General features: G+C 45.0%; 1 protein-coding gene across 6 annotated transcripts in view; it reads right to left on the bottom strand.

The window, feature by feature from the left end:
• Positions 1-22665, bottom strand: part of LOC133496745 (MAM domain-containing glycosylphosphatidylinositol anchor protein 2-like) — a 175004-nt gene that overhangs the window by 9225 nt on the left and 143114 nt on the right. For all 6 annotated transcript variants that reach the window (XM_061812670.1, XM_061812673.1, XM_061812667.1 and 3 more), the window contains 3 exons: positions 13754-13774; positions 9547-9702; positions 7801-7962 (listed from right to left, as the gene is read on the bottom strand). In XM_061812670.1, the coding sequence (XP_061668654.1) occupies positions 7801-7962; positions 9547-9702; positions 13754-13774 (339 nt within the window). The remainder of the gene's footprint in view (positions 1-7800; positions 7963-9546; positions 9703-13753; positions 13775-22665) is intronic.

Here is a 22665-nt window from a genome sequence, read left to right as displayed (position 1 = left end):
CGCCACAGCATGTCATCTCAGATGAACGCTGATATTTGTTTGGCACAGTTCTTACGCTGGACGCCCTTCCTGACGCAAGCCCTCAGAGGGGAGTGGAAGACCCCAGCGAGATACGAACTCGCAACCCCTGGTTTACCAAACCAATGCTCTGACTACTGACCCTCAAACTTGACTACTAGAGTAGGTCGACGACGACGCAGCGTAACTGCGCTGGAAACGGTTGACTAGGATTTGCTGCTGACAAGCACATTCGTCGTGAAATCCTCAAACCCATCGACCAGGTCATCCAAACAGCGACCTGGTCCGTCACAGCGTCTCAAAATCTATGACGTCCCTCGGTGGCAAACGGACATAGACCAGTTCGTCGGTACCGACGGACGGCTAGATGACCAACAATAGAAGCGAGGACTAACTGAACTCCACACGTCGGCCGTCACCAACATCAGGCTGGCCTACAAGCCTAACATCGTCCTTGGGAGCTACCCGCCTCCAATTCACGGATCCGGATCATTCCTTTATGATGTAAGGACACCAGCGTTGAAATCAGAATCGCGCTCGAAACGAGGCTCGTTGACAACTTGTACAATCAGGTTTACAGCAATCTACTTCTTCCTTTGCCGCCTTTGCCAATATTCACTGGGTAGGTTTACCCAAGGATTTTCTACGTGAGATTACGATTCCGCAGGCCCATCCAAAATCTTCCCCGAGTATTCTTTGGCGCTAGCAGACGTGTGGTTATTGTCTTCCGCCCCAGCACTGCAAAGTGTATTTTGCGCTTAAAAGCCTCGATAATCTTCTGTCATGTTTCACTGTTCATTCCTCCGATGCGTTGAAGTCCTCCGCGAGCACATTATGGATCCTCCACCACGCTTTAACTGTAGGTAAGCTCGATTTCCTCGCTGAATGCAAAATGTCTGGTTCGCTCCGTGTTCTCTTCGGCATGAAGTCGGGTCCTCATCTTTCACAGCAACCAGAACTCTACACGCGCACACTTAGTATTTGCATCATTTTCCGAGTACACACGTCCACGGGGGCGGGGGTCATCGCAAATCTATCACGCGGGGCTTACGGGTGAACTTCTCCCCCGACCTGGGAAGCGCAGTGCTAAAAGGATCGTGGCTGCAAAAAGATCTGAGCCCGGTTTCACGTCCTTGACATTTAGCTCATTCATCATAACACAGCACGGAGCGGGCTCGGGCTTCGCCACAGACGAACCGGGCCAGGCAAGCGAGCGAGAATCTGGCTGGTGATCAATTTGAGCAAATTGGAAATGTCACGGCCTACTCAACCTCGGCAGGAGGCCCGGCGGAGCTCTCATCTCGCCGCCTGCTTTTCGTTTTCCAAGCTCCTCCTTTTATCCCACCAGATGTTCGCTCTGGACCCTTGACCGCCACACTCGCACTTATCCGTACTCCTGAGGTCATCTGGACAGTTTGAAAATTCTAACGCCCAACACATGGATGTTGCGACCTGATAAATGGGTGGAGCATAGCGACGGGAGTTCAGTGGTAACTGGGGAACTGTCTAATTCTGGCAATTATTAGGTAGGGTAGATAGGGTCTTTGAAAAGTTCCCAAAAGTTTTCTGCTAATTCAGGACCAAGTGTGAATCTCTTCAAGGCGCGATCGTCATCACACACAAGATGTTTGGTCAAGCAATTTAGTCACGTCCGTCGAGCTATTGTACTTATTTCAGAATGGAAGTAAGCCGACACGATGTCTTCAAGGCCTTTGCTTTTTAATGACACGAAAATGGCCACTTCAAACTCCAATAGCTTTTCAGACTTGATTTCTAGAAACTTTTTTTTTTTTTTTTTTTTTGAAAGTCGACTTATATTAGATGTGGCTCCTACATTTTCACATTGCTATGTGAAACTGGCTTCGGAGAGCTCAACTTGAGAAAACTCCTGAGGGTGCTACAGATGAATTTTTGGCATGAAATGACAAAAACATTTTTTTCCCTTGCGATTTTCCATCAGCCATCCGTCTATTATTTTTTACGCAGTTCGAATTTGGTAGCAATGGACCTTTCCGACCCATCAATCATTTAGATAGCCGCATTGCCTTAACCCCCGGGCTTGACACACCCCTGCTGTCATGTTGTCCCACAAGCAATGCCGGTTGTCAGTAGCGGGCGCTTGGAAAAGTTAATGTTACGAAGAAAATGGTCCTCAGATGCGCTTGGGGAACGCGAAGTTCTGATGAAAGCTGTCCTGCTAGGTCACAAGGGGCACGGTTGATTCTTTTTCCAAAGCCTAAAATACCGTCGACAAAGTGTCTACGATGGATCAAACTTTTTCATCTGGTGACGACGGAGTTAATCGCCATTGTTTAAATGCACTTGTAGAAAATCCAACCTAACTCACTTATAAAGACTACAATGATGTTACTCATGATTTTTCCAGGTAAAAAGAACTCACTCTGCTTTCCATGTGCAGTACGATTCCACTATTTCAATATGAGGTTTGTCAGGCCATTTCGCTGTAACTCTGACATTGCGTCCTGCTCCGTCCAAAATCTTAATTCCGTGTACATATCCTTGCGTGAAATAGTTGAGACCTCTTTGTAGAACTCTCTTGGACAAGTCTGACGCATTTGGCAAAAAACATATATTATCTGGAATAAGCGATAGAGAATCGACTTCGAACCTGTTCTGTCCTGTCGCCATTTTGCAAGCAGGTGGGAGATAGCAACTGTAGCTAAAGGGGAGGAGCTTAGGATCCCAAGTCGGAAAGTTCCATTAAACAAGGTCTCTAAGACAAGTTGTACAAAAGTCTGTTTTGAGTGCTTTCAAGTCCACACAATGTATTGAGGCAAAAAAATATAAATGAGAGAAATGAAGCAATTCCAAAAAAGGATTGCAAAGGGGGGAAAAAAAAAATCTGTGTTTCTCGAAAATATTCAGTGGAGCGCCAACTCTGATGTGTGTGTGTACTTGTATTATTAATGCCAGTAGAACTGGAGGAAAGCTGGATGAGGAACTGAGGAAAGGAGTCAGCCAAGTGGGTTTGTATGTGGAGCAGAAGGTTGGGGGAAGCCAAGCAGGTGGAGGACGGCGATGGCAGCGACGCCGGCTCGCGTCTCTCTAGAATACCGAGCTAAACGCTGCCAAACGCTTGCTGCCAACGTCTAATCGAGGGAGAGGAGCGCAGACGTCAGCGCAGCGGTTGACTTCAGTCGCGTCAGTGTTTCCCTGCTTTATGGCTCAGCCCCCACCCCCCCTCCATCACTGATCATTTTTAATAAGCCATACATCACACGGCCAGGACCCGCCTCTTAAAGCGACAAGCCTGGACGCAGACACTACAATACAAACGTTACGGTTAATGCTTGAAAATAGTTTTGTATTGCGAGTTGGTCTGGAACAGCTAGTCACTCCCATTAAATTTTTTTTTGGGTCTTAGTTTTTAGACCCGATCCCTTCCCCGATACAATCAACCCGTTACTTAAAATACAGCCTGTACAGTTAATAAAAGTTTTATTTCCTGCGGGAATAATTGAAGTAGTGCAGCGAGTTAACCTTTTTACGAGATGAATGTTCCCAGCTCGGCAACTTCCCTCGGAGACCGGTTCCCCGCGTAAAGTGGCTCCAAAATGATCGGACAAGACTTCATTTTCTGCTTTGTTAAGCTCATAAATGTCAGAGGTGATGGTCCGTAGCTGGTGACACAAACAGGCAAAAAAAAAAAAAAAAAGGACCGGTGGTCCCGTGGGTTGATAAAAACACCTGGTGGCTCTGGAACTAGCGAACAAAGACCAAGCCAAAACAGCGGCGCAGGCAACGCTGAACTGGGACTGGGTTGTCCCCCCCCCACCCGCTGAACCGCCACAGGACGCATAATGCATGATTACACCTGTAATCTCCACAAAGCTGCGAGCGGTTATGAGAGGTGTTCACTGGCTTAAACCGGGTGCAATAATAATGTCAATCCCCTTTTCCCGCCATTGTACTTGCATCCCGGCTAGTTCGTGCCCTAAGCTCTGGGGAGGTTTTACATTTTTATTGGTTTGTGTAAAATACACCGTAAAGCTACTACATCGGCGGGGAGGACACTCGCATAGACACGAAGGGGGGGGACATGCAAGTGCTAAGAACCACCGGGCCGATAAGTCAAATCCTTCAAGGGGCAACCGCATATATTTTGCGCATAACCCTGCGTTTGAGACATTACCGGTTGCAGATAACCTAGTGGATTACTATTTTCCCAACCATTCTGCAATAAGCCATGTATTAAACTGCAAACATGAATTATTCAAGATCATATGATCACAACACGTTATCCGAAAGAATGTTTCCTTTATAAACTGTAGATCAGGGGTGCCCAGACATTTTTTTAACCCCAAGATCTACTTTTCAAGTAGCCAGCCTCTCGCGAGCTACCGACGACGGGGATGATGTTGATGCTCCCAAACCGTTTTAAGGTTAATGTTATGTTGCCTCCTATATTTAAAATACAGAATTAGCTTTTTGTGCACTGCCAAGGGGGAATTTTAAAATGACACACCATCTCATCCTGCACTTTCTACTTTGGCTTCAGACCAGACCTTTCCCACGCAAAAAGAGAAAATCTCATCCAGTTTAACCACCTTTTCTTCGATTATTCACATACTCCGACAGTCATTGCATCCTAAAACCAATCAACATAAGCAGCATGTCTCGCTCGTCTTTGCTCAACGTTGCCCAGACTGTGTTGCGAACTAAAGCGGCGGCGGTGGACGCTGTCAATATAAAACGCATTGATGGGCTGCGTAAGTAGTGTAACATTTGTAATTATGAGTGTACGTCTTTAAGACCAGGGTGGAAGCGGGTGTGGAAGGTAAATTAGGAAAAACAGAGTGTGGTGGAGCAGCAATCGTTGTTAGAGAAAGTTCCGTGTGCTCCCTGAAAGAAACCACTGGCTTCTTCTTTTCATTTTTTTGCAGTACATATGTGAATTATGCCATTGGATGTAACAACCAGTCATCCCTCAGTCATTGAATCGCATTGAAAAATGCCACAAACTGAATAGCTGATGTTATACTATACTTTTAATATCTGCAAAGAGATTGCATCAGCGGTGCACAATTGCGTACGCTGTCCAGTTACGCTGCGGACCTACCAGTCAGTCGTGTTGTGACATCTGTTATCCTGTAGCGCTGTCACGCAGCCGCCTATAACCTCCCTTCAGCTCAAACCTGAGTTTGCCGCTATATCAGATTTATTTTTTTCGGGCGTGTGGTCGAGTCCCATGCGCACACACAAAACACACCCAAATCCAAATAGCGCAATGTTTGCGGTCAGCTGATTGGGCCCCTGGTGGAGTAAGCTGAAGTGGCTGACAAAAAGCCGGAAGAGCGCTCCCTCGATAGCTTTGCCACCTTCAAACGGTTAAAAGGTTGTGTTGCAAAGAGGAGGAGATACACGGTAAAATATCTTTAGCTGGAACAACCTGACAGCCGCTCAAAAATCCTCTCAGCGGTCGCCGCGAACGCCGCCGGGAAGCGATGAGAAAAACGCCCTCGCCCCCGCGAAGGCGGGCGTCCATTTTTCCTTGTCTTTCATGGCGTAAACAAACAACCGCTCCATCACGGCAAAAAGACAAGCACGCGCGCGCACGCTATTGTGCCAGATGCGCAGGTGGCAGATAGCTTCAGGTTCGAGAGCGTTCATCCGTCAAGTCGCCCCAAGGCCGAAGTGAAGTCTCGCGCATGATAAATAACGTTCGCTGTGGCGCTTTCATTACTTCTGCTTATGTACAGGTGAGCGGTAATGATATTTAATGTGCGAGAAGCCACGATGTCCATTATTCCGCGTAATAACCCAGTAGTGTATGCTTATAAATTTCTATAGGGGAGGACATTCAACAAGACATTTATTGACCACTGCTGTTGCTCCTCCGCAACTTTCCGTCGTCCATCCGTCCAGAACGGTACAGATAGTCACAACTGGTTGTTTCAGGCGTGAATCATTCCTACATACATCATGGCCGACATACATTCAAAATCAAATCATCTGCAAATTCATTTATTTTTAAGGGTAGTACTGTAAGATGAGTTTGAAATTGTTGGGAGATTGAAGGTGTTTATAAGCATTTACTTGCGTTTTGTGTTGTTGTGGTGTACTTAGAGTACAGGAAGTCCTCGGGTTGCGACGTACTCGACCTCCATTTCCTCCAATTTCGACTTTAAGACGCCCATGTCTCGTCTGCACTTCTTTTTTTTAAATTTTCATGGACTGTATTTTCCGCACTACAAGCCGCACCTAAAATCCATTAATTTTCTCAAAAGCCGACAGTGCGCCTTATAATCCGGTGCGCCTTATATTTGGATCAATATTGAGCCTTTAGTGCAGCTCCATCTAATGGATGCCTAACGTAACTCCAGCCTCTACTGTAATGTCGATTCTATGCGCCTTATAATGTGGTGCGCCTTATATATAAAAAAGTTTTAAAATAGCACATTCATTGAAGGTGCGCCTTATAGTGCGGAAAATATGTTATTTTAGTTTTTTTAGACAAAGTATTTCAACGTAAATTTTGACTCGTGAAGATTCAGCATTGGAACGGATCTCGTTGGTAGATCAAGGACTTCTTCATTTATTCACAAAGCAACAAAGCATTTTTGTTTTATTGTTGTGAAGATCTATGAAGATTGCTCGTGACTTGGATACTGTAGGAAAATGCAGTTGAGAAGCAAATTTTGTGGCAATAGACAAAATGTGAAGGAGCTGAAGGACGCAAAAAAAAATGTCCGTTTAAAACAAAAATGTCAGACTTCCTGTATTTTTTTCGGGTGTGCCCTCTTGAGACTATTTATATGGATCTCCACATGGCGGAGATGCCCACCAGATCTCGTAATCACGTGAAACTGGCTTCAGGATCTCATGACAACAAACTAATTAGGAAGCTACCCAGCCAATTTTTTGGCACAGAATGGCAAAATCTCGTTTATCACCTTTGCAATTTAGCACCACCCATCTGTTGACGCTACGTGGTTTGGACTTGGTAGCAAAAGGATAAACGCTCAAGGACGTGTTTGCTTTTGAAGGACACGACGAAAGAGCCAAATCGATCCTGAATTGGCCACATGGAACCGAAATGTTCCTGCTCGCTGTCTGCTTTCCGGCATGGCTGGTTAAGATTTTTGTTGTTGTTGTGGGTTGACTCGTGATGGACACGTCCACCAAATTTCGCGTGAAACTGGCTTTGGGGCCAGAATTTTTAAAAAATTCCAAGGGGTTTAAGCAATTTCAGGAGGGCCTGACTGCTCCCATAATAATCACGAAGTGTCTTTTCCAGCAACCCAACGGCAGGATGTGTACCGTAATTTCCGGCCTACAGAGCGCACCTGGTTACAAGCCTCACTGAGTACATTTGTAAAGGAAATACCATTTGGTACATTCATACATAAGCCCACATTGAAACATGAGATATTCACAAAGAAAGACGGTACACAGAAAGAATTTAACGCTATCGCTAGTGTCACGCTAAAGCTAGCACGCTAACAGGACTGGTTAAAACAAAACTTACCGGTAAATATCAGTAAGACACGCCAGTAACACAGCACCAACGCGCTAGCACAGTGCTAACGCTAGTGCAGCGCTAACAGGGCCGGTAAAAGTCACTTCCTCGGCACATATATTCCCCCGGTCTCATTCTTACCTTTTCCGCTCGAGTGCCCCCTTGCGGCCGTTAGAAAAAATTGCACAAATTAGCCACATCACCGCATAAACCGTGGGGTTGAAAGCGTGTGAAAAAAGTCGCGGCTCGTAGGCCGTAAATGACGGCAAATTGTCCCACGTGGATACTAGCATGTAGCTTACCTATGTGCTTCCCGTACATGTGGTAGAAGAAGCTGAAGCAGTAGGCCGGCGGGTTGGCGATGCCGTAGGGGTTCTTCGGGGCGATGTTGAAAAACGGACTGACGAGCCGGGCCTGATCCCCTTCCTTCCGTGGCCTCGACGTTTCGATGTACATGTAGAAACCTTTGAGCAAGAAAATGAAACAAACCGTTTGGAATTTCACCCGAATTTTGTATTTTTTTTGGGTTTTTTTTTTTTGGGGGGGGGGAAACACATATGAACCCGTCATTTCCAACACAACCCCAAACCTGACCCGCGAGTCTGAAGTGTCTACCTACTAGCAAAGTAATCAATTGTTAACGGCGGCAACGAACTGTTTCCCCATGTGAAATATATTTGCAGATGTCTTATTTTGATGAGATTAGAAAAAGCCTGCGTTCTTATTAATTACCGATATCTGCGGTTGAGAGCCTCAAATTCTGTAAAATTGAATGCAAACAATTTATAAACCAGTGATTTTCAACCTAATATTGGGCCACGGCACATAATTTATATTTGAAAAATCTCATGGCACACTCAAAAAGTAAAATGCTGGAAACCTCCCATCTGAAAGAAAAACATTTATTTGCATTTATTTCTTCTGTCTATAATTGTTGGCATGGATAGATGACTAAATATCCATTTTGTTTCATAAATAATAATTTTGGAAATTAATTCTGATCATTTCCCGCGTCACACGTGAAGAGTTCTCACGGCACACTGGTTGGGAATCACTGGACTGGACAATTAATAAACTGCCAAAAAAAACACGAGATTAAATTGATATTTGATCATGTGTTGATGAATCAATTGCACGCCTACGTTCAACTTTCCAGTTTTTTTGATAAAATACGACTCTTTCTTATATGACCTTGACATGGATAGAGTGGCTTATATGTAAAAAAAAAAGAGAGAGAGGTTGCCATGGTGATGATACAAACCTATTTTACACTTTAAGACATATATTATCTCCTAATGAGAGCCTTTGTCAGCAAGGTTTAAGAGTTTGCTGGCATTATGGGTCACAGGGAGGTACCCCCCCCCAAAAGCCAAAAAGCTAATGGAATATCTCCGTGGTCCGAATCTCAGATAATTACTCTCAAAGTGGAACAGGGTCCAGTAATGAAATGCCGGACATTTTGAGACCATTAGCTGATTAGAGCCGATGCATTATTTACTGCTTCAGCCGCCGCCGGAGTTCCGCCGAGTTTCAAAAGTGGCGGCGCAGATAAGCTCGCGTCCTCCATTCCGCCTCTCCTCTGTTCATCCGCACTATTGAATACCTGGTAATGAACACGCCGCATGCTAAACACCGGGCCGCGGTAGCCACGGCAACCACGGCGGAGGGGAGCGCGCAAGCTGTTTTGATTGTTTTCTGTCGAGCAAATTGGTAGCGGCATCCATTATGCAGCCTCGTACTTTAAATAATTCAGACTTTTTTTTTTTTTTTTTCAAAATAGTGGTACTTTTCGGGGCGTGTTTGAAGCAAGCTTTGAAAAGAGTTTTGAATGTTGCTCATTTTATAGTGCAAATGTATGTATTACTGCATGGGGTGCGAATGTGTTTTAATTTCTATATACTGTACATTACTGTCCGGCGACCCTCGTGAGGATAAGCGGTGAAGAAAATGGATGGATGTACATTATTGACTGGTTTGATTTTATACTCCCAACACACTCGAAACCCGGACAACGTCGGCCACCGGGGGCGGGCGGAGGCGGCGCTCACCCTGCTTGGAACCGGCGCGGTCGCCGCTGGGCCCGGTGTTGGGCGTGTACTTGGTGTCGCGCGTGGCGGCGCTGTGGCGCGTCCAATCAAAGTCGTCGTTCTTGTCCTGGGTGAACATGCAGATGGGCTCCTCCTCGAAGCTGCAGTGGAACTCCCCTGGCGAGAGTTAGAAACGTACAGTCACAGCGTGCATACTGTATATTCATCAGACCTGTGGCCGGTGTTTACGTGTCTCGGGGGGGATTTACAACGGCAAAGTCCTAATTACGCCACACGATGTAACGAACAGATTTCTAAATTAGGACGTGAACTTCCGCTGACTGCAACATTGGCGAGCCCACGCGTCGAGTTTCCCTGTCAAAGAAGCGCTCACAATGGAGGGATTTGCTGCTGCGGCTTTCTTTTTTTGTTTTTTTTTGCAGCACACATACGCCACATTAGCTTGTGTGTGTACAACTGCCAGAAAAATAAAAAATAAATCACGATGGCGTGTATGTACGCCATAAAAAGCCCACAGCCACAGATTCGATGAACGTAAACACAGTTCTTATTTAAAATGTTCATTTATTTATTTATGTGTGCAGGCGGCACGGTGGAGCAGCTGGTAAAGCGTTGACCTCACAGTTCTGAGAACCCGGGTTCGATTCCGGCCCCGCCTATGTGGAGTTTGCATGTTCTCCCCCGTGCCTGCGTGGGTTTCCTATGGGCACTCCGGTTTCCTCCCACGTCCCAAAAACATGCAACATTAATTGGACACTCTAAATTGCCCCTAGGTGTGATTGTGAGTGCGGCTGTTTGTCTCAATGTGCCCTGCGATCGGCTGGCGACCAGTTCAGGGTGTACCTCGCCTCCTGCCCCGTTGACAGCTGGGATAGGCTCCGGCACTCCCTGCGACCCTTGTGAGGATGGAGCGAGGCGGCCACTTTCCTCTGGCTATAACGCTTTCGCGTGATTATCTGCGTCGACGCAGCAACACCGTCACGCTGGCTATCACAACACAACCCTTGTGAGGGTAAGCGGCAAAGAAAATGGATGGATGGATGGATTATATGTGCACGGCATTAATCAGAGTTCCATGTCTTTGTTTTGAAGACCCTGTGAAATGAATTCAAAGATTTGGTTCTAAATACATTATATATATACAAGATATCTGAAAAATGTATTCAATTGTGGAATATAGTGTTAAAATGTTTTTCACCATTTCAGTTTTCCAGATTTTTTTTTTAGGGAGGGTGTGGTGTGGCGTTGGCCCTCCCCCACTATATAAGAACTTGAGCGCATTGTTGGGATCAAGGGTTATTCGGGGAAATTGAAATGTGCAGTTAGCCAGCTACTGTACATGCCTGAAAATACAAATTCAATACCAATAGATAATAATAGATAATCCTTTAGAGTGCCTCGTTGTCAGCCTCGAGTGTGTCACATCATACAGAGAAAGAATAAAAAACGCATTTTCGCTTCTACAGCTCTTCTCGCAGAGGGGGACACGCAAAATGCTTTATCGTGGTTAAAATACAGAATCATAATGTCAAAAAAAAGAAAAAAGTGAGATTGGAGGTGTTGGTTAATGCTGCCGTGCTCTATTAAAAAAATTCACTAGTTTTGAGTTCTAATCAGATACTTTATCCTGCAACTATATATCTTAACATTGTTCAAATACATAACTTAAACTCTGTGGGGAAGATGCACATTGGATGTTAAAGAACAAAGAGAACACGCATAAACGTCGATGGAAAGCGAATGTAGAAGACACGAGGGCGCACACGCAGAACCTCCGCTTAATCCGTAAAAAGAAACAAAGCCAAAAACGTCTAATCGGCGCTGTCCTGAAAAGCACCGGCGTTCAGCGCGCCGAGCGCCTCCTTTTCCGATAAATATTCATTGATTTATTAAAACCTAGCTCGCAGCCGTTTGCCGAGTCGCGACCCGAAGCGAAGCGGCGTGGGCGGCCGTCTCATCAGGTGAGTTCTGTGGGCGCGCCGAAAAAAAGGAACGAAGCTGAAAGTGGCTGAACGCGAGGTCGGGAGGGAGCGGCAACCCTTCGCCCGCTCTCACCTGCTCGTGGGCGCAGCGATTTTCAAAATGAAGGTCGCGCTCCAAAAGTGGTGTTTCCTTTTTTTTTTTTTTTCCTCCCCCGAACAGAGAGTGATGCAGCAAGATTAGACAACTTTATTCCTGCATATTTTCTCGAGCATTTTTATTGCGCTAAGGCACATGTTGCTAGCATGGCAGCATACCTGTAATTCCCCATTTCATTTTTAACTCACGATATCACGATTCTTCTTCTTTTTTCTTTTCCTTTCAGCTTGTCCCGATCATCATGTCATCTTTTTCCATCTAGGCCTATCTCGTGCATCCTCCTCTCTTCCTGTTTCTTCAGTGCCACCATCTCTAATCTGCACAACTTGGCCGACCCCACCACTGTTTTATCAACTTTTCCCTTCATCCTAGCAAAGACTTTTCTGTCACATAGAACACCAGACACCTTCCGTCAACTGTTCCAACCCGGTTGGACCAGTTTCTTCACTTCCTTACAACACTCACCATTGCTCTGTATTGTCGACCCCAAGTACTTGAAGTCGTCCACCCTCGCCATCGCTTCTCCCTGGAGCTTCACTCCTGCCCCACCGCCCCTCTCATTCATGCACATATACTCTGTTTTACTTTGGCTAATCTTAGCCCAGTACGTATCTAAAAAGTTGAGCACCTCCTCCCATCACTTTACTTCGTTTTTAATCACAAGACCCATTTCTACCACAACATCGTGCGATTAGCAAGCTATTAGGATACAGCTACAACCTGAAAAATGCGTCTTTTCAGAATCCGTTTTGTGTTGTTCAAGCTACCGTAATACGTTGAAACGTTGTGGGGTTTATAACTAGCATGATGTGCTCAAATATCTGCGGTGTGACTCAAAGACTGAATAACGCGCTGCTGCGTTTGATCGATGGTTAGCTTTCCACCAACAAATAGCCACTCTTAATTGTCATGCTAACTAACAGAAGCTGAGTTGCCACATGCTGCGTTGCTCGTAGGGTTCCACCCCGCTTGGACCAGTTTCTTCACTTCCTTACCACACTCACCATTGCTCTGTAACAAACTGTCACGATGTCGATTCCAAAAATACAATCCTGTTTTTCAAAAACGTTCCAAAATGATTTGCGCAATTATGCTGCTAGGGTAACAATATTTTTTACCCTATTAAAATCCTGTGTTAGACAAAATGTCAATCAAGGGTATGCACTATTTCCTATATGCATATTCGAAAATTGGCCTATTCTTGATATATTTTCAAAAACCTATCCTTCCTTATTTGCTGAAAAACACACCTACTTTGTCAAAGTCCTGAAATATTTTAAATATCAACGATTTATCACGTTCGAAACTTTTCACCTTTTGTTTGTGCTTCCAAGGTGCAAAAACTTCGCGGAGGCGGCAGATTTCGTTGTCGGGTCAAACGGGAAGCGTCTCGAGCTCGACAAGCAATCACACCTTCACCCAGTGGGAATTGAACCCACAGGGACGACCTCACGGATTCTTATGATGATGTCGGCGAATAACGTGCTTGTTATTTATTGCGAGCATCCATCATTTAAAAACAGTGGCACAGCATGGTAAAGCATTAGCCTCACAGTTCTGGGGACCCGGGTTCAATCCCGTCTGTGTGGAGTTTGCACGTTCTCCCCGTGCCTGCGTGGGTTTTCTCCGTGTACTCCGGTTTCCTCCCGCATCCCAAAAACATGGGGCATCAATTGGTCACTCTAAATTGCCCCTAGGTGTGATTGTGAGTGGAGCTGTTTGTCTCTATGTGCCCTGCGATTGGCTGGCGACTAGTTCATGATGTACCCCGCCTCCTGTCCGATGACAGCTGGGATAGGCTCCGGCACACCCTCGTGAGGATAAGCGGCAAACCAAATGGATGGATGGACGTGAGTAAATAAATCCAGCAGCACGGTGCCGCTCCCCTCCCTCAATCGGTCCCAGCGTGCGACTTTGTGAAGTTGAGCGCAACAACGAAGAACTCCATTAGGCGGGAGGAAACACTTGCACATGCAAATGGCGTGACGCCATCCATCACTGTGTGTGAAATCACTGATGCCGGTCACATACGCTTGGCGGTGGGAACGTCTCGCGGCCGGGGTGGGGCGGGGTGGGGGGGGGCGTGATTACTTTGTACAAGTGATAATGTGCGAGGCTCCGTACTTACTTAGGTGAGGGTTGATGGGAGCTGCGGAAGAGAAAAGCAAACATTAGGACAGCCCTTTCCAATATGTTGACACTCAAAACAAACTGAAAATCTTATTCAACGAGGCCTTTCACTTCAAGTCAATAAAATGAGTTGAATGGAGAAAATGAAAGTTCATTTTAATACAATTAAATACGATAAAGAAATTATAAACAAAAATAATTGACAGTTAAATGATGGTGTATTAAATACAAGCATACTTAAATAAAATTATATTAAACAATAAAAGTACAACAAATACAAACCAAATTAATAATATTAAGTTTGTCTATTCATCTATCTATCCATTTTCTTTGCCGCTTATCCTCACGAGGGTCGCAGGGAGTGACGGAGCCTCTCCCGGCTGTCAACGGGCAGGAGGAGGTGTACACCCTGAACTGGTTCCCAGCCAATCGCAGGGGGCACATAGAGACAAACAGCTACTCTCACAATCACACCTAGGGGCAATTTAGAGTGTCCATGCATGTTTTTGGGATGTGGGAGGAAACCAGAGTGCCCGCAGAAAACCCACGCAGGCACAGGGAGAACATGCAAACTCCGGGGATTGTACCCTCAACCTCAGAACTGTGAGGCCAACACTTTACTAGCAGATCCATCGTTCCAACTGTTTATTCATCATTTTTTTAAATTAATTTGATTAAATTGAAGTTATTTTGAGGGCGGCATGGTGAAGCAACTGGTTAGTGTGTTGGCCTCACAGTTCTGAGACCGAGGGTTCAAATCCCAGCTCCGCCCATGTGGAGTTTGCATATATCCGTGCCTGCATCCCAAAAACATGCATTGATTGGACACTCTAAATTGCCACTAGGTGTGATTGTGATTGGCTGGCAACCAGTTCAGGGTGTACCCCGCCTCCTCCCCGTTGACAGCCGGGATAGCCTCCAGCACTCCCGCGACCCTCGTGAGGATACGCGGCTCGGAAACTGAACGAATGAAGGAACTTTAATTGCATTGCACTACATTTCATTTTCGTTTAATTCTTACCGTAATGTTTACAACTAAAGAAATGAATGACCAAAATTTAACCCTAACTGAAATTGTAAACAATAAATACAATTTCGCAGTGTTTAAGCCCTTTGTTCCTGAATTGGATGCTCGTATTCCCAAACTGCTCCATTTTCATTCCACTTTACTCTCACAAAGCCGCGTACGACGGAATATCTGAAAGCCGCTCGGGTCCCCAATTTTGTCATCAATCGCATAAAGCAAAACGACGACCACGTGACGACTCGCGACTCGAGATACTTGGAAGTCGGGGCCTTTCTCGTTATTTGCAATCGGAAAAAAAAATGATTGTATGCCAGTCTGACCGCTTTAATAGGATTTCTCTTTCCCGGAAATGCTTTTAGTGGCATTCTCCCGTCCAAGGTGACTCCCATTTGGAGCACTAAACCCATTTCATACGGCCACCGAAACATCCAAATGAACGCGTCCGCTAATCACATTAAATCCCTCACTCTTCGTTCCTGACTCCATTGCAGACCCAGCCCCGCAAAGGTTGAGGCTACCGCGACCGGCCCACTTCGTCCGCACTTTCAAAATTTTGAAAGAAAAAAAAAGTGTTTTCCGAGCAGAGTAAACAGCGTTTAAACTGCCAAGGAAGATTCATGAGCGTTTTCCAATGATCGATGGCTGACTGGCCGAATAGATGTGATGCAGCAGCTCAAGCACAAAACGATGTAGCCGCGTGATTTATGGACGCTCCCCCCAGTCGCGGAGGGAGAGGAGGGAGGGGGTGGGGATTGATTACAATCCAAACAATTAAAGCCAGTAATAACAAATCATCCTGACAAAGGAAAAGTCGTCCCTTGGTCTGTAGAGACACAGACTGGATGCGCCGAGCTTGCGGGCTGATCGTTGCTGCATGGATTTATGGGAAAAAAAACTTTGTAACATACAACCGTTGGCCACACAATAGGTAGACTTGCACAAATGCAAGGCTGGGTAAAACTGGTCCTGGGAGAGCTCAGCGGGAAGCGCCTAGAAGTGGGAATTCTTTTTTAAAGGGTAAATCCAGTGCTTTGCATTAACAACGTATCCAATAGGTCATGTAATATGCACTCTATTTTGACAATGCGATGCTAAATCCTCTCTCATTTAACAGTGTTTTGAGAAGATTTTTGCCGACGCGCTGCCATTTTGGCGAGTCACATGAGCTACGTGGGCGTACGTGCTATTCCAAACGCTCGATTGCATGGGACACCATTCATGCCCAGCGCTGATTTCTCGGATTTATCCTCATCTGATGAAGAAATAGCAGTATTGGTAGCTCAGGAAGACGGAGGAATACTCCCATACAGATTTGAACCTTTGGGTGTAAATGTTTAATATTCGGATGGTTCTTCGGACGGGAATGACGCGCAGTCCGACGAGCGAGCTCCGGCGGCGGCGGAGGACTTTAACCTAGCTTCGGCGTCCGGGGGTAACGGCCTCCGCCGCCGCCTGGAACCTCGGCTTGCGGAGGGCTGCAGAAGATTGTGTCAATATAAAAGCAGAATCTTCCAAAAGAAAGCATAGATTCTCTTTTATCACCAGTAAAAGTTTCTCGCTCTTTCCGCGTCATTAATAATAAAGGGCACAACAAGGGTAGGTTCTCATCATCTTTATCTTCTACTCAAAAGCTGTGCTGACCTCAGAACCAAATCCGAGAAATGCTGCCACCTACGGGGATCTTTGCATAAAATAAACTCGAAAGTGGGACTATTTGGACGACCTGGCACTGGTGTCATTTTGGAAGTATTTCACCAACGGGATGGTGTTGGATCAGAGACGGTTCAGAGTTTCTCCTAAAAGTAGTTGAGAAGAAGAAAGACAACTGCTGCAAATTTCCAGTTTCCAGGAATGACACCAGTTCTCATTCAATTTGAGCTAAGAAGACACCTGAAATATGATTACGATAATACGCGTGACCATGGATGCATTCGTGTACAATGGAGCCTCAGTTCTCGACCACAATCCGTTCTAGAAGGCGGTTCGAAAACCGAATCAACCTCCGCGCGAGTTATGTTATTTCCGGGTGTTTTTTTGGGGAGTTCGTTCGAATTGACAATAACAAAGCGCGTAAGGCTGCGCGGGTTCTCTTATTTCCGGGTTTTGTGGGGGCCGTTCGAGTACCGATTTTCATTCGAAAACAGAAGCAAAAAAAAAAATCTTGAAATTTTCGTTCGAAAACCGATTTGCTACTTGCTACACTACAGTCATAAAAAGTCAAACAAAGTGGGTGTTTATTACCGCCAATAAACAAAATGAGTTATTGATGTTTTTGTATGTTACCAGATGCCTTATTTTCTTTATAAATGGTACGGGCCACGGATGTCCCTCTTAATAGTTTGGTCTAAAGCCGTGTTTGGTTGACAAAAGCAATTTATATTGTGGGGTGGGTGGGGGGATGTTTCATTATTTAGATTTTTTTGTAATGTTGAAATCATTGTTCATTGATTTCATTTCAACAGCACATCCAATGTGAGAAACCGTCACGCACGACCGTTCAGTATGCAAGCGTGCTGTACCTAATGAAGTGTCCAGTGAGCGTGCCTGCGCCGCAACGGCGGGTGTGTGCTCGGCGTGCAAACCCTTTAATAATCTTTTACGCTGCCAATCTAAACCACCGCGGACTGCGCAGAATGAATAGCACTGCAGCATAGCAAGTGTGCGTGCATGTACGCGTGCGCATTTGTGCGAGTCGGTGGTTGGCGCGGCGAAAAAATAAAATGGAATGACCGCTCGTAGCCCGGGGGCCTTCTTTCCCTCCTTTCTTTCCCAACAGTGCTCATTGATCATTTTTGTTGTCACCTATTATCATTTAACTTCCTTCACGTTGTCGCTACCTGCAGCGCGCTCGCTATTTGGTATGGTCCGCATGAATTTGTCTGCTCGAGCGATGCGTCTTCTTCCACCGAGGAAATCACGAGCCGAGGGAGCCCAGAGGCTACTTTGCACACACCCGCAAATAGGATTCAACTTGCAATTTAACGCGGGGAACTTTATTGAATAAGTGAAAACAAACGGGCTGGTGAACACTGCGACTGTTGATGCAACTATTTCACGCGATACGGCGTTTTAAAATGGAGGACGAAGAAAGAGCCTCACGCGATGACTTGATGATGAAATGGAGATGCTCGCCGACGCAAACGTTCTGCGGCACTTTCGTACGCTGAAGCAACACATTAAAAAAAAGCGTGACATTTAGAAAAAGCATCTCGTTTGGGCGAACCAGCGGTGGGAAATAAACTAGAAATACAAATCATCTTTCCCCATTGAAATGAATTGAAATGTCATTAATCCGTTCCAGCCACACCTAAAATACAACCAAAGATGTCTGTAATATGTTTTGAAATAACCACTCTATCATGTTGTATCATGTTACAAGTAGTAATAAATAAACTGAATGTGAAGAATTCAAGTTTGCGCATCATGATAATTTCATCGCAACTTGGTGTGTGTTACTTGGCCATTGGGGGCAGTATAATACAGTCCCGCAGACAAAAGAAGACTTTCACAACTACTGTGACTCACTAACTGCAAGATTTTTGGTTGTTTTTCGACAGAGGATAAATTAATACATGGCTCTGTTTATTGCTCTATAACCGATCATTCATTATAAGTTTAGTTTGACCAAATTCATCGTTTTTCAAAAAAATAGATTTTCTCTATTTGCCGTATTTGTTGACCCGTATCAAGTTTTTGCTTGAATAAAAAAATCCTATCTCATGTCAGGCCACGAATACCTCAATATATCTTTGTACTTCATTGTTGTAGATTTGTCAGGCATTTAATTTACTCAAGTATTGTTTTTCTTTATTATTTTCTTTTAATCGCGTAATGGATATGAATGAAATCATTTTCTTTGGACTTCTACTTCCTTGATTCTTATTCGGAGCCTAACCCAAACATGTCCGGGACCTTTCCAAGGAACTAAAGTCTTGTTTTGGGCCACATAAATTACCCCAGAATTTAATTCAGATGATAATTCATATAACCCCGCAATGGGCATCCACTACACATTTTAACAAATTTTTCAGGGGCTGATAAAGAGCTCGCACTTACATGGAAAAGCTTGCCAGAAAACATTTTTAACAGTCTTCTTTCAATGTGACTCCATTAAACAGTGACTGCACACACTTTCTGATAATAAACTCGTACAAAGAATGCGCACGTCCACTCATAAAGACGTAATACAATGCCGCGTGGAGTGCGGCACTGAATCAGCGGCGCACAGGAGGTGCGCGCGACTTGAATTTACTGCCGTGTGCGCTCGAGTGTTTGCCCGCTGAAAATGAATCATTGGACTGACCTTAACAAAAAAATAATAATTTCTGATGATTGGTTGGTGACTGCGTGTAATTAATATGCCTTTACCGGTGTTTTATGATCCCGGGAACGTTTGACACGACGGGAAAATAATCATTTCCAACTTCAAAGCGGAAAAGGGATTGATGTCCTTCGCTGGCGCGAAACTTTTATTGGGCATTTTGTATTTTTGCCATTAGTGAGTCTGCGCTAACTTGAATGATGAAGGCAAAATGTAAAATGAAATTTGATGACGTTCTTAACAGCCGCGCGACTGTAAACGCTAGTTAACTGCTGTTATTAGCTGTTGCCTATTCGGTCATTCGGGTGCCCAAGCCAAACCCAATTACGGGGGGGGGTCCCTCCACAGCCGCGTACTGTACTGACAAAAACTTTTCACTTTTCACGTTCACCTCAACACCAGGTCTTCAATGATAAAGTCATTAAAATCCTTTTTGATGATTTTTCTCAGCATCGCAGCGCTTTTATTTTAATTAACAGGAACATTATTCAACATTTAATATCGTTGAGCATTTATAAATGCTTTAAAACTCAGTATTTGTGAGAAAGCCACGCTCCACTTTATTTAAACTGCATTATTTGTTGTCGACACCGACAGCAGTGCTACAGCGACTGGCAAAAGCATTCATTAGCTCTCGTTTTTGTCTGTTAATCGCTTTCGATGTCAAAGTTTTGGTAATCAATAATCATTTTGTCCCTTCTCCACTCAACTCAGGTATCAACACTTGACTTTCCTCACAAGAGCTTTGCTAGAGTCTTCCTGAATAATCCTGAAAAATGATGGAACAGTCTATTGGATGAGGAATGAAAGGGGGGGGGCATTGGAAAGTAATTGAATTGAAGAAAACTTTATTAATTAGTTTTTATGAGACATTTAGGGCCCCTGCAAATTCCAGGCTCCAGGTAATTGCTTGTGTTTATCAAATGGTAAGTCTCCCCGTGGCGATTCCGAACATATAAATGCAATAAAACAGTCCACATTTGATAATGTGTGGAGCGACGCTGGATTCTTATTGTTTTCAACGAGAGTCCACTCGCTTCATTTCTCGTATTAAAAAAAAAAAAGCAGAAAAAAGCGGAGACAAAACGTGTGCAGTTCCAGACCGTTTGCCAGATGAGTTCACGCGAGGTAAAGGATGATTTGCGACGTACGAGGCGAACATTTCATTTATTTGTAGTATTTCTTATCTTGAGGATGTGAGCGTGATGTTTAGCTGCGTAGCGCCGCGCTGCAGCCGTCCCCGTCCAAACAAACGGCTTAAATCCGTACTCCTCCTTCCAGGATGTAGTCTGAGCAGGTGCTGAGTTAGTCATTGTGCGGCGGTGACACAGCTCATCCATCAACGCTCCAGCTGGGGACGCCGTAACTACTTTTCCTTTCCCCGCTAGACCCCCCCCCCCCAAAAAAAAAAAAAAGCCTTCACGAGCTAGTTGAATCCTAAGAACCACGATACACCGCGGCATTTACTAAAAAAAAAAAAAAAAAAAGATACAACCCTCCAAAATCTTGTATACCGACATTAGTTATGGTCATTAAGTGATAATGATAATAATCTTCTTCTTCTTTCTTCTTTTCCTTTGGGCTTATCCCGATTAGGGGTGGCTACAGTGTGTCATCTTCCTCTCTAACTGCAACTGTCCTCATGTCTTCCCTCACAACATCCATCAGCCTGTCCTTTGGTCTTCCTCTCCCTCTTTTGCCTGGCAGCTCCATCCTCAGCACCCTTCTACCAAATATACTCACTCTCTCTCGCCTCTGGACATGTGGAAACCATCGAAGTCTGCCGTCTCGAACCTTGTCTCCAAAACATCCAACTTTAAGCTGTCCTTCTAATTGAGCTCCTTTCTAATCCTATCCAACCTGCTCACTCCGAGCAAGAACCTCAACATCTTCATTTCTGCTCCCTCCAGTTCTGCTTCCTGTTGTTTTCTTCAGCGCCACCGTCTCTAATCCGTACATCATGGCCGGCCTCACCACTGTTTGATCAACTTTGCCCTTCATCCTAGCGGAGACTCTTGTGTCACATAGAACACCAGACACCTTTGGCCAACTGTTCCACCCCGCTTGGACCCGTTTCTTCACTTCCTTACCACACCCACCATTGCTCTGGATTGCTGACCCCAAGTATTTGAAGTCGTCCACCCTCGCTATCTCTTCTCCCTGTAGCCTCACTCTTCCCCCTCCGCCCCTCTCATTCACGCACATACATTCTGTTTTACTTTGTTTTACTTTCTTCATTCCTCTCCTTTCCAGTCCATCTTTCTAATTGTTGCTCCACCTGCTCCCTGCTTTCACTGCAGATCACAATATCATCTGCGAACATCATGGTCCAAGGGGATTCCAGTCTAACATCATCTGTCAGCCCATCCATTACTTCCGCAAACAGCAAGGGGCTCAGGGCGGATCCCTGATGCAGTCCCACCTCCACCTTAATGATAATAATAGCGATAACAAATGGACTCAGAGTAGAAACTGAACGGTCAGATCACTGAACAACTCAGGATTTGACCTGGATAGACAATTTCCTCTAATAATAGCAGTCCAAAGTCAAATAAACACCCGCCCCCCCATCTTTTAGAAATAAAGATTAACTATCACAGATCATTAATACCCTACATGCAATATCCTTCGATAGTTAAATCTATGCACCTACGAGGCACCTCCACTGTCGATAAAATGTTGTGTAAAGATTTAGTAATTGTCTTATCACTGAAAAATGTTAAACACCCGTGTGCAATGTTAAAATCAGACAACAATTCTTTCATTGCAATATATTAATTTCAGTTCAGAGGTTATTTTTTTTATAAAAAAAAGGCCTGCTTGGTTGTACTGTATGAATGAGTCAGATTTTTCCTCCTTGTTTTTATTGACTTCAGTGGTTCAAAACCGCTCCGAGATCTTTGTGCGAATCTGCCAAATGTAAATATTAGTTCCTGATTTTCAAAGTGAATTCTAAAAAAGGAAAACTCAATATATATTTAATGGCGGGTCTATGCGGACGGCACGCATCTATCTCGCGTACGGGGATCACATTAACCCGGGCTTTTCCGACAGAATTCCAACACCATCTTTAACTGCAGCTGCGGCTTTCCCTTAAGTAACGACGACAATAAAAATAAGGAAAACACGTTAACGGGACTGTCAATACGCAGAAGATCTCGGGCCCGTTTTCTTGCGACGAGAGGAGTCGAGCGAGCCGGGCGCATTCGTCTCAGATCTACATTAGCCCGTGACGCTACAACCGTGCGTGGGAGAACAGAAGCAGCCCTAGAGTGATAATTAGTCCGGTCTCTCGTCGGGCAGGCGATTCGCACATAAGGGGAAGGCTCCTTCTTCTTCTTCTTCTTCTTCCCATCATAAATAAAAAAAGAAATCTTTGTTTCCCCCTATCTGGGCCCTCTCTCCTTCTGCTCTGTCCTAATTAGCCTCAATTCTCTTCATTCTTCTTTGATTGCGTTCAATCGCGTTCGGTTCAGCCGACGACGGCGGCTCGGAAAGCGGGGTGGCGCACGTACCGATTTTCAACAAACCTCGGTACGTGCACTCGAGACAGCTAATGCGG

Source organism: Syngnathoides biaculeatus, chromosome 23, assembly GCF_019802595.1.
Source record: "Syngnathoides biaculeatus isolate LvHL_M chromosome 23, ASM1980259v1, whole genome shotgun sequence".
Lineage (NCBI taxonomy): Eukaryota > Metazoa > Chordata > Actinopteri > Syngnathiformes > Syngnathidae > Syngnathoides > Syngnathoides biaculeatus.
The sequence above is the reverse complement of the archived record's forward strand: the minus strand, read 5'-3'. Positions and strand labels throughout refer to the sequence as shown.